Source organism: Triturus cristatus, chromosome 5_1 (genome assembly GCF_964204655.1).
Source record: "Triturus cristatus chromosome 5_1, aTriCri1.1, whole genome shotgun sequence".
Lineage (NCBI taxonomy): Eukaryota > Metazoa > Chordata > Amphibia > Caudata > Salamandridae > Triturus > Triturus cristatus.
In genome coordinates, this window is record NC_140587.1 from 175,133,327 (window position 1) to 175,145,830 (window position 12,504).

A 12,504-nucleotide genomic window follows, 5' to 3' on the forward strand; every position below is an offset into this window, starting at 1 on the left:
CTTGTCTCAGTTTGTGGCACAGATTTAAATACAATCCTGTGCCAGAAATTTCATAATTTAATAAGCCTAGTTCAAGTCGAATCTGGGCTGCTTTGGTTATGGTTGTTGCACGTAGAGATCTGTGAGTAGGGGGATTTGCTTGCTTGATCTGGGGAGGGGGCAGAGCTTTTAACGCTCTGTAGTAAGTTGCAAATGTTTCAGGAAGGTCTTTCGCAGTCATCATATCATAACCCCCTGGGCCTTCAGGTTAGGAATGAGCGTGGGGGACTGTTTCTTAGTAGCCAGTGAAGTAGTTTGCCAGGAATATCACCTGTCTCACATCCATCGCTGCGAAGCCATCCAAAGCCCTGTGGCTGGGCCCATGAAGTTATGCAGTTGTGCATGTTTTAACAATGCTTCCGCTATTTGGTCGGTCTGCCCTCAGCTTTGGATCTTGTGAAATGACCTGGGCAATTTCTACCTCCAACTCTACGATGGTGGCGTCCCTGAGCCTCTTCTGGTCTCAAACACAAGTCATGGACCTACTCCTAATCACGACCTTGAAGGCTCCCACAGGGTGGCTGCAGATTGTACCGAATTGGTATTAAGTGCAAAAAAGTTGTCTGCATCCCGTCTTAGGGCTGCATTGAAATCATTGTGTGCCAGCTACCATGCATTTAATCTCCACATGCTCTGTGGCCTTTCGCTGTTGACTTAAAAGTATAGAATTATAAATAAGTGATCTGAAAACCCCCTCTGTAGAATATTTATGCCTACGAAGTTGTGGGCGTCCAAGGTGGGGAAAAGGAATGCTTAAAAACAAGCCATAGACACCAAAGAGAGTTCCCTCTCTGAGCCACTTACCTTTATTTTCCGACAAGCAGAAAAAAAAAGTGAAAACCAAATTCTAATTATGGCTATAATTTAAATATGTGCATAATACTGTGCTTTGTTTTCAGCCACGAACAATCAACCAATGGCCTCATATGGGTCCCTGCTTTATGTTACTGATGCTACCAAGAAGAAAAACCTTCTTACTCTCTTTCTTCTCCTCCTTATCCGTTTCCATCTTAGTGGATCCCTAGATGGAAATAGGTAATGAGAGACTGTCAGGGATCTATCAAGGTAGGTATGGATAGATTAGACGCACTGCACATGGTATGATCACTCAAGTTTGCTCACCTCATCTTTTGGAGGAGGGTCTGGAATAGGAATATCCAATTCCGCATGAATTAATGTTAGGTCAGAAATATTCAGAGCGTCCTCCTGAAAACAAACACTGATCAGTACAAACAGATTCATTGTTAACACAAATACATGTGATGCAGAGGTGAGGAGAGCACCAACACCAGCAATCACAATGTGGTGACATCACAACAGGGGGCACACACAGGTCAGTGTGTGTGAAGCCCTGTCCTAGAAACATGACCAGATACAATAAGAAAAATAGTGACGATTTCTTAACTTCTAAAGAGTCTATAAATCAGGTCTTACAATATTCCATGAACACAAACCACAATATTAACACAGACATCAGCTATAAGTTTAAACAAAGGAACATTAATTTGCTCACCTCAACTTATATACATGCTTGAATTCAATTATGAAAGGCAGTCATAGAATGGCAGTAAAATACAACCTCTATGCCGTTTTTGTTAGTTCATCCAATACTTCTAAACGTTGCACTTCAAGACAAGGATTAACATTTAAGGCTAAGCCAACAATAAGAAAAAAATCTATGCCCAAGTCTAACAGGGATTTAGGGCGAGAATAAGGATTGTGATTTTTGTACTGGCTGTCCCCGAGTAGTCCCAATCCCACAAAAGGAATGGTATGAAGACATATAAGCACTCTGAGAAAGTAAAGGTCTTCCAGCAGTTTGTAAAATAGAAAACAGACACAGTTAAAAGGCTCTTTAACTGATGCTTTTGGTCCTCAAAGTTTCTTTTTTCACAATGTAGGCTTAATGAGAGAAAAATGTAAACGTGATTTTGTTTTTATCAATAAGCTTTTGGGTTTACTCAGAGCATCCAAACAAAAATTATTCATCAAGAATAAAAAAAATGCGGAGCAGTTACAATGAGCTTTTTTTGAATGGCCATACTACTACTTTAGCTGTCTCACGTTTCCCCCCAAAAATCATAATAAAAAAAATACATATAGACTTTTGGTTAGCCCTCTTCATCCAGTGTTATGTTCAAGCATTATTCACATTTTGTTTCCACACACCACAGCATGTGTCAACGGGTCATTCACTTCAGCCATTGGATCTTTTCACTAATGGCATTTTGCTTGTGTACATGTGCACAGCTACCTAAAATGTCGTCCACTTCACTACTGGGGCTGGAGGGCTAATAGCTACTTTAATTTCATAATTTGTTTTAGTTCATTTTTGCAGTGGTCATTTTCCACTGTTTCACATAAATACATATATACACACACACACACACATCACTTTTAGATGCCGGTCTTTTTTTACTCTTTATTACTTTGAAACTTTTACTACAAGCTTCACGATTTCAAAAAGAATAAACACCGCTGACTTACTTAAGCCATACCAGTTGGTATTGCCAATGCTTTTTATTATTTGTACTGACTGGCAAGAGATTCTGTATCACTATACTGGGAGGCTAATTTATATATAGGCAGGCGGCCAGTTTCTCCACCAGGGAGATGGAGTAAATTACTCAGTTGCCATTACGGAGGTGTCGCCCGCCTAATCTAGAAAGGACAGCCAAGCTGGCAGTCATTTTGACAGCGTTAGCAGGAATTGCTGTCAAGGAGGTTCCTGTCAATGGCATCTACAGTTTGGTGCAGGGCTCTGTCAAGATGATGGTGATGTGCCGAAAACTGTTTTCTATTTTCAAAAAGAAAAGCTTGAAGCCTGCTTTTAAATTTGGAGGGCAGACCTTTATCTGGACTACAAAAAACAAACAGCATCATTTTAAATTAACTTCATAATAGTAAATAATCTTTGTAGGACTGTGAGTAAAGTGATCAGAAAGTCTTTGGGTCAGATTTAAATGCGGAATTACTCTCTCCCCATGGTGGAGGGGCCAACCATCAAATTTAGAAATGACAGCCAAGCAGGTGGTCCTTTAGAATGCATGGACAGAACTGCTGAATGCATATCGCTGTTTGGTGCAAGGCTGTGTCATCATGACACAGCCCTGTACCAAACAGTTTTCTTTTTTTATTTTCAAAAAGAAAATCCAGAAACGTGATTTTCTATTTGAAAATACAAAAAGTAATGCTCCCTTCGACATGGGAGTCATTACTTGCTTTTTACTGTCCCTCACTGCCAGGATTTGCCTAGCGGTCACAGACTAATAAAAAAAGTTACTACATGTCCACTTATGATTGGGTGGGCGGACATATAGCCATTTCTCGAACAGCCATTACTCGGAGACGTTTGGCAATAGTGGAGATGGAGCAGTTTCAGCCGTGGCAAAACTTATGGTCCACCAGCAATTAAATTTGGCGGGTGAACTTCTATATTGGTGGGGAGGGAACTTTGTTGCGATGGAGAACCCTCTCCGCCAGTATAAAAATCAGGCAGTTTGTCACCAACTCATTCTTGCAAGAGAAGCAGTCTAATCAAACATTTAAGTGTTTCTGCATACGAATGGCAATTCTTTGAATAACCAAGACTACTAAAGAGGAGCCCACAATGAACAGAGAATTTGTGAACCTGAATGTCAAGATATTGATCGTATTTAAAATGTCAGGATGAGTTATTGGCACAATGACATATGTGATGTTTGATAAACTGCCATTGCGAAATGTAACCTCCAAATAAAGAATAATAAGTATATAATAATATGCATGCCAATGCTTCTGCCTTCATATGTTACACTTGATTGCTCCCGTCACATGGTGGAAGGTTTTTCCCCTATCACTCCTTGCTATTTACATATATACTTCAGATGGTATTAAGTTAAACTACTACTGAACATTTAAGTTGCGCCTAAAACAGCACAACAAATTATGAAAGATCTGGCTGTTTCCCTTCCAGAATATCATGCGAATGGCCGAACACTCAGAGATGCACCCTCTCCTTTTTTTTCGTGATTTTACAGCGTCAGTGCAGGCCGCTCACAGGGAATACCTTCAAGTAAAAAAGAAATTGCAAAAGGAGGGCATCAAGTATGCTATGCTATTTCCAGCCAAACTCAGGATCGTCTACAAGGGAACACAAAAGATATGCACCACTCTTAAACTAGCAATGGAATATGTGAAGCAGATCACGGGCCCACGACGGCCCGACCAGGAGAAATAAGCGGGCCGTGACAGTACTCCCCAGGAGGTGGCCCCACGACTGGGTGGCTCCAGTTGGCTGATGAGAATAGAGATGGTTGTACTGACTACAAGACCCTGCTGGAATAGGGGCCACCCGGGCTGGGTCCGAACAATTAGTAAGTACTATTTTGAACAGGCGTGGCGCTGCTGCGATGAAGTAAGAGACCCTAGTGAGGGCACTGAGGTAGGTGAACCACCATGGACCGTGCACATGGTGTATCCGCCCAGACTACTTGTCTGTTGGTTTCATGCCCAAATAGCGGTGAATCAGCTCCCTGGTTGCCTCCGTCCACCAGGAGGTTAACTGGGTGACTAGCTGCCGCACCCCCACCCCCTTAGGTGATCCCCACTCCACATGGGACATGTCTCAATTATGGTATAGACTCTTAATAAACTGCATCGGAGAAGTTCAGTTACCTAGGGAAGATGCCTTTAGCAAGGTTGGGTTGCTGAAGTGAGAGGGGGGTGGGAGGTTTGTTTGTTTCGTATTATATGCCTACACATGTATAATCACGGATAGTGCCAGATGTGATGACATGCCCAGAATGGACACACACACACACGTGCAGATAAAGTAGACGTTTAAACCACCACGATCTGAACCATTACTTATAACATGGAACGTACTGGGGCTCAATAATCCCAAAAAGATTAGACAAGTGCTAACCTATCTGGATAGGCATAAGATGCACATAGCGCTGTTGCAGGAGTCGCACCTTAGGGGCAGGGCTATAGAGATGGTGGGAGCCAGGTGGGCGGGATACTAGGTGGCTACTACTTCTTCTAACTATGCAAGGGAGGTCATGCTATTGATCAAAAAAGGGATCCCATTTGAGAAAACATACTCGGAGATCGACAAATACGGCCGGTATGTGATCGCACAGGGCACAATACATGGCACAACGTTGACCATCTAGAATACCTATGGTCCCAATGTGGACGACCCAGAGTTCTATGCGCACGTTTGGCGACAATATGGTGCGGGGACATGAACCTATACTTGGACCCTAACATGGACAGATCAGCTAGAGGGAATTGAGAGGAAAACAGTTGGCGCAGCTGATGCGTAATGAAATGGAGGACTTTGGCCTTATTGACATTTGGAGACTCTGACGAGTGAGAGGGAGAGTACCTATATCTCATCAGTCCATGTTTCCTGGTCCCGCTTAGATTACTGGTTTGGGACAAGCGGGTTTAACACTTGGATGCAAAATATACACCACCTGCCACAAAACACTATCTGATCACGCACAGTTGCTAATAGCGCGGTCTATCCCAACGCATGCACTTCGACAGTTCCAGTGGCGCCTACACCCAACTGAGCTCTTATACCCAATTTTCAGGGAGCCGTGAGGAAAGCTATAGTGGAATACTTAGCCATAAATAAAGATTTGGTGGATTGCGCTGGGGTCCTTTGGGAGGCATTCAAAGCCACCATTCAGGAAGGCATGCATGGGTACGCAAACAGGGGTTTTAAGGGACATCAGCACTCAGTTAAAGAAACTGGAGAACAACTTGCAGAAGCAGGAGTATGAGGGCGTCCCCAAGGCAAGCACCCTGGCACTCATAAGGGAGCAAATCTCTGAGTACGTGACTATGAGAGAGCAGAAATCGCGCCATCTGTCCTGTAGGCACGTGGCACGTGCGTATGATGGAGCTGGCAGACCGAGGCGTCATTTGGCCATGTTGTTGATAGCTCCGTGGGAGCAGTCACATGTGACCAAGATAGATGGGCCCAATGGTACACCTTGCTAGGACACCCCCCCGCTACTGGTGCGAAATTCTCTGCTTTTTAAGCCCAAATTTACGGCTCTCACGAAGGAGCGGTAGAGGCCGAGATATCAGGCTATCTGGAAAATATCGATCTGGTGTGGCTATCAAAGGGCCAAAGAGAATACTTGACACAACCAGTCACAGTAGAGGAAATTGAGGAAGTAATAAGTATACTGCCCAACAATGAAGCCCCGGGCTTAGATGGCTTGTCAGGCGAATTCTATATGGAATACGCAGAACTCGTGGCCCCGAACTTGCTTAGGATGTTTGAAGAAGCATCCGACAAGCAAGTGCTCCCCCGTCACGTAGGGAGGCCCCTTTGATAACCATTCTAAAGCCCGACAAGCCCCCGAACAAATGCTCCTCACATCGGCCGCTATCGTTAACACAGATACGAAAATACCGGCCAAAATATAAGCTACCAGACTGCAACCACTGCTCATCAACATGATCCTACCAGATCAGTCCAGCTTCATCCCTACTCGCTCAACAAAGCAGAATCAACGAACTATCTTTGAGCTATTCCAACAGCTTGACACCTCTTTGAAAGCCACGGCAGTCTTGCTAGACGCCGCAAAAGCATTAGATTCAGTTGAATTGTCCTACATGTTCACTATGTTACTCCGGATGGGGGTGCCCCCTGCCTTCCTCCACTGGGTCCCCTTATTATATAGCGCTGCTGCGGCTCGACCCAGGATAAATGGGATTACATTTGGGGCAATACCCATACACAGAGGTATGAGACAAGGCTGCCCACTGTCGCTGATCCTCCATCGCAAGAACATTATACGTCCGCAACATGCGACAGCCGTACTACGTTTTAAACTCTGACCACTAGCGATCTCGATGTACACAGACGATATGGTCGTTTATGTTCAGGAACCAGATCTTTACCTGGACACGATCATTCTGGAATATATCTGTTTTGAGCGGTTGTCGGGCCTCAGCATAAACTGGGAGAAACCTTTTTTTGGTGCCCCTCACTACCTGCACAACACCCTGCGAGCTGGAGTTCCCCCTGGTGTGGCACAGTGATCCAGTAAAATATCAGGGGGATTTGGATTCATAGGGACACTGAAGTGGTGGTTCGATATAACTAAGGTAGAACGCTTTCCCAATTAGAAAAAAAGGTACACAGATGGTCACACCTGCCACTCTCCCTTGCTTATAGAATTGCCATCACGAAAATGATAATCTTGCCAAAATGTCTCTATCTATTCAATACAGTTCCAATTACCCTTACACAGGGGTTCTTTAAATCGCTTAATTCCCTCTTAATAACCTTGATCAGGGCAGGCAAGCAACCATGGAAGCATGGAGGATACCAACTCTCCCGTTCGAGCAGGGTGGATTTGCAGCCCTGGATATGTGACTATACTACTAATGCACTCAAGCTCAGTACGCACACTATTCGGTCTCTCCCCCTGACTTTACACCACACCTAGCAATCGAACATGATGCTGCACACCCAGTTCCAGCCTTGATTCCGCACGCTATAAAGACTAATAGATCCATGGAAATCAGCACTATTCATTGCACTACTAAGGCATGGCAACAGTTGGGACACAGAGCACACTGAACTCTGCTGCATGCAATGGCATTACCGTTAGTTCTGTATTCTTAACAATGGGATCCACCATCAGGGGGTACAAAAAGGAACGTTACAAATTATAGGTCATGTGTATTGCCTACAATGGTGGGAAGCACATAGAGTTTCTTAAATACCCCTCACACACCAAAAGGGCTCTTGGTGTCACGCTTCGTCATGGGGATCTTCCAGCCCCGCTACGGGGCGTGCTACGACCTACGGATACGTGGGAGCACTTATGTCACAACTATGTGTGTTGTAGGAATGAGTGAGAGAAAAGGATCAGGGGTGAGTGAAAAGTGAGTTAAAAAATACCTAGCTCTTGTGGATTGGAAAATTTTAATATTCCATTCAGCCGGTATTATTAAAAAGGTGGGTCGGAGATATGTTGCTTCAATGTGCAAAAACTCCTGTGCGTCAACATGTTTCGAAGCTTGCTGCTGCTTCTTCAGGACACGTTTCTGATCCCTGCTGCTCTCACATAAATATGTTGAGAATGACCACATTTTAGAGTAATAGGTAGTCAATTCTACGTGAATAAAAGACAGACTTGTCTTAATCAATAGACAATACCCAAGGAATTTCCTAAATGGCAATCTATAAGAGAAACACAGTAATTAAAAACATTGGTATGCGATGCATGCCAGGTGAATGGATGTTGAATGAATAAAAAGTACAAAAGCATAATTGTTTTTTGATAAAGCAATGCCCCATGAGCCTTAGACGGGGGCAAAAATGCCTGTAATCGCACTCTGTAAGTGGAAAAAAGATGCGGTCAGATTATGGTGGTCAATAGGTAAAAAAAAAAACACTGACATCTCTGTACCAGCTGTGCCGTACTTACACGATCCAGGATGCTGTCTCAATCGAAATTCCCCTACTCGCGGCTCCGTCGATAGACTGAGACCGCGAGGGAGCTTCTATAAATAGTGTATCCAATTAGTTCTTTTGCTGCCAAATGCGGGAGGGGGTAGGACGCCATGTATGCACGGCTTACGCCAACCCCGAAGTGAATGAAAACAGGTGACTGTTTCGGGTCGTGTGCATTTTGACTAGACTGCTCAATTACTCGCGGTCGATGCGAAAGAAATTATTGTATTAGGGAATATGAAAAAGTGGGAATGGAGCCAAAAGATGCATATTACTACCTCTGACCGCATCTTTTTTCCACTAACAGAGTGCGATTACAGGCTCCCCCGTCTAAGTCTCGTGGGGCATTGCTTTATCAAAATACAAGTATGCTTTTAAACTTTTTATTCACTTTTTCCTCCAGTCTTCCTGATCATAACAACTGTGCCTTTACACATTTAACGGCTTTTAATACCTCACAGATTCCTGGAACTTTCCATTCAGAGTGTGTGATTAACGTTGTATGTGTGTTTGTCTTGTATTACCGATTTATTTACAGGGCACGACACCAGTAGAATACCCCACGCTTAGAACTTAGCGGAATAACATGCACCACTTTGTAACAGGTCAACATCCATTCACCTGGCATGCATTGCATACCTACTATAAAATATTGACATTTTCAACATAGTTATGTGAGAGCGGAAGGGATCAGAAACTTGTCCTGAAGAAGAAGCAGCAAGTTTCGAAACATGTAGACACACAAAGGAGTTTTTGCACATTGAAGCAACATACCTCCGACCCACCTTTTTATTAATACAGACTCAATGGAATATAAAAATGTTCTAATCAACAAGAGCTAGGTATTTTTTAACTCCCTTTTCACTCACCCCTGACCCTTTTCACTCACTCATTCCTACACAACACATAGTTGTGACATCAGTGCTCCCACGTATCCGTAGGTCGTAGCACGCCCCGTCCCGCAGCGGGGCGGATGACCCACATGATGAAGCACGACACCAAGAGCCCTTTTGGTTTGTGAGGGGTATTTAAGAAACACTATGTGCTTCCCACCATTGTAGGTAATGCACATGAACTGTAATTTGTAACGTTCCTTTTTGTACCACCTGATGGTGGATCCCATTGTTTAGAATACACTGCAAGAGGAGGACAAATCCACCTCCAGTGTCCGTTTTGGACACTACCTCTTCACTCCCTATTTTGTTAAACAGAATTACCGTTAGTTCACCACCCAGCAATGTCAGTCATAGCAGAACCAAGTTGCAGACAATGGGGGGGAAGGGGGGGCGGGGAGAAGGGGGTCCTGGTTCCCAGATGGGAAGTTTATTGAATGAACAGCAGTGGTCCAAAGAGGATATGGCTCTGCTTTACTTCATTTTACGTACCTGCGGCTGCGCGCATCCATGCGTGGGCTGTACCCACAATTCCCGGAGGAGACCCCGGCATGGTCAGCTCTCCAACTACTTCTGACCACGCCAACTAGGCAGAAACTAATCACCAAGCTATAAAAACACATCACACCTGGACAGCGCTCTGTCCAGTAACTCCATGAGGGACAAATGGAATGTTGTCCTCAATACACCCCTCCCACTAACAGAACGGACGTTCTGCTGTGCACAAACCGGGAAGTTCACCTCTAATGGGAATTTGCACATGATTCACTTTAGGTTCCTCCATCAGAAGTACTACACGCCACTCAGACTTCGGAGGTATGGCCTCAGGGAGGATGATAATTGTAGCAGATGTGGCTCCCCAGGGACTGATTTCTTACCCTTAGCATGGAGCTGCACCCGGATACTCCACTACTGAGAGCAGGTTACATGCATCCTTACCGAGGTGGTGTCTGAAACAGTTCAATGTACGCCCAATGAAACCGGCTGGTCGTAAGCTTGTGGCTATTAGTCTGCTACTGGCTAAAACAGGGATTGCAAAACACTAGGGTCAACAAGCATATCTTAAGATAGAGGGATGGTATAAGGAAACAGCATATTGCAGGGACCAACTGAAAACATATGCGGAGGAATTGCCGTGGGTCTCCAGACCGAGAGACTTCTGGTCATCAATGACAGCGTACCTCCTGGCACTTCTGGAGTGAACCCTGGCTGAACAAAATCTGTGGTAAAAAGTGAAATGAAATAGTGGTTTATGTGAAATGTGTATCATTATATGGTACGTCATCTGCGAATGTATCAATATCAGTGGGCAATCGATGTGAACTGGTTTGTTATGTGCGTTTAATTGAAATGCAATAAACAAAAACTAAAGAAAGGCAAATGCTACTTACCAGTATACATCTGTTCTTGGCATGTAGAGCTGCAGATCCACACACTTAGTATAGATCGCCATCTGGTGTTGGGCCCGGATGTTTGCACTTGTTTTTGTCCTGGAAAGTCTTTAGAAGTCACGAGGTAGGCGACTCCTCCCTTGGATCATAGTGCGCATGGGCATCGGCTCCATCCACACATTTTCGTCAGCAGGGCCGGTCACTCCACTCACCGCACGGCCCCAGTGTGCCCTGGTCACTGCTGGTGCTGTCTTGCTTCGTTGTTCTGCCTCTGTCCTCGAGGCTCGCCCCCTCGCCGCCGCTACCCCGTGACTTGCTTTTCCCGCTCTAGTCTCCCCCGCGGCTCTCCTGCGGCCCCGCCCCCTTTCCTGATATTCCCGATCCCGCTAACCCATTCGCCGCCCTGCTCCCACCTCCCAGCAGCTCCTCCCTCCCACTTCGCCATATATGGCAGGGACCGCGCGTACGCGCCGATGGCGCGCCAAAGGCAAGCCCGTCTACGCCCGTCCACACCGGGACCGCGCCCAGCGCCAGAAACCCTGGCCCCCGCCGGAGCCGGCCCACCCGACGGAGATACGACGCCACCACCCTCCACACACTCAACACCGGCCGACAGGCAGCCTGCTACCAAGCCACACCGAAACGCACCCACGGAGCATTCACCTGCCGCATCTGCAAGTTCACCTGCCTCCGGTTCAGTACCACGCCCGCCAGTACCGGCAACAACCACGACCACCTCGAATGCATCCTGCTCAACACCCGCTCCGTCCACAAACACGCCGCCGAACTCTGGGACCTCCTTGACTCCACAGCGCCGGACGTCGCCTTCCTCACGGAAACCTGGATGTACGCCTCCTCAGCCCCTGACATCGCCATTGCCATAGCCATCCCGGACGGCTACAAGATCATCCGGAGGGACCGCATCAACCAAGCCGGAGGGGGCTGTGGCATCTTGAGATGTCACTTCTGTTGCTAGGCATTGTAGAATGTTATCATCTGGATGAGTCTTATGATGTAATGACTAGAGGACAGTTGCTGCCTAGCTTTCATCCCTACAAGACCTGTTTATGTGGATGGGATCTTTCTATGGAATAAACCTATCAGCTACAGCCTTCCTGTTTGGTGTCCTTCTTACATTTGGCGACTGAGGATGGGATACACCTGAAGGCATCGATTTCTACACCTTAAAGGATTATTTCTACTAATGGAAAGATCTCAACATTTCTTCTTCATCAAAGCTGAGAAACTGCTGGTGAAACCTATTCTTCACGTCTCTTCATCTACTTCGTTTTATTGTGTATTATAATAGGCGTGTTATCTGCTACACAGGTGCCTCTCTGGATTGTTCCGCCTGTACCCCTTTGTGGATTGATATATTTTTTTTTATTTGAAGTACACAGCGTTGCCTGTTTGGACTTTGCCTTTAGCACCGACGTTTTGCTTGGGTGAAAGGAAACAGCGTTGTTACTCAGAATTGGCATCTGTGCCTGGAAAAGGTACTGCCTACTGCTGATTGGAACTTTCCTTCTCCTCGACGAGGCGCGGCACTTTTGGGACAGTGAGCGCCCCCACCGCCGACTCCCTCTAAACTGTGCAAGTGTCTGTTGGCGTGTTGTGCCCCCACCACTGACTTCCTCTAAACTGTGCATCTGCTGATTTAGCTCTGGGAAATTTCGCCGCGTCAGCGTATGCTCAGGAAAATAGGGCGGAA

At 45.7% G+C, this 12,504-nt stretch overlaps 1 protein-coding gene across 1 annotated transcript in view; it reads right to left on the reverse strand.

The window, feature by feature from the left end:
- Positions 1-12,504, reverse strand: part of LOC146830582 (proteasome activator complex subunit 2-like) — a 183,631-nt gene that overhangs the window by 142,668 nt on the left and 28,459 nt on the right. The window contains exons 4-5 of the mRNA XM_085604783.1: positions 1,162-1,245; positions 1,018-1,060 (exon numbers count right to left, since the gene is read on the reverse strand). Of these exons, the coding sequence (XP_085460909.1) occupies positions 1,018-1,060; positions 1,162-1,245 (127 nt within the window). The remainder of the gene's footprint in view (positions 1-1,017; positions 1,061-1,161; positions 1,246-12,504) is intronic.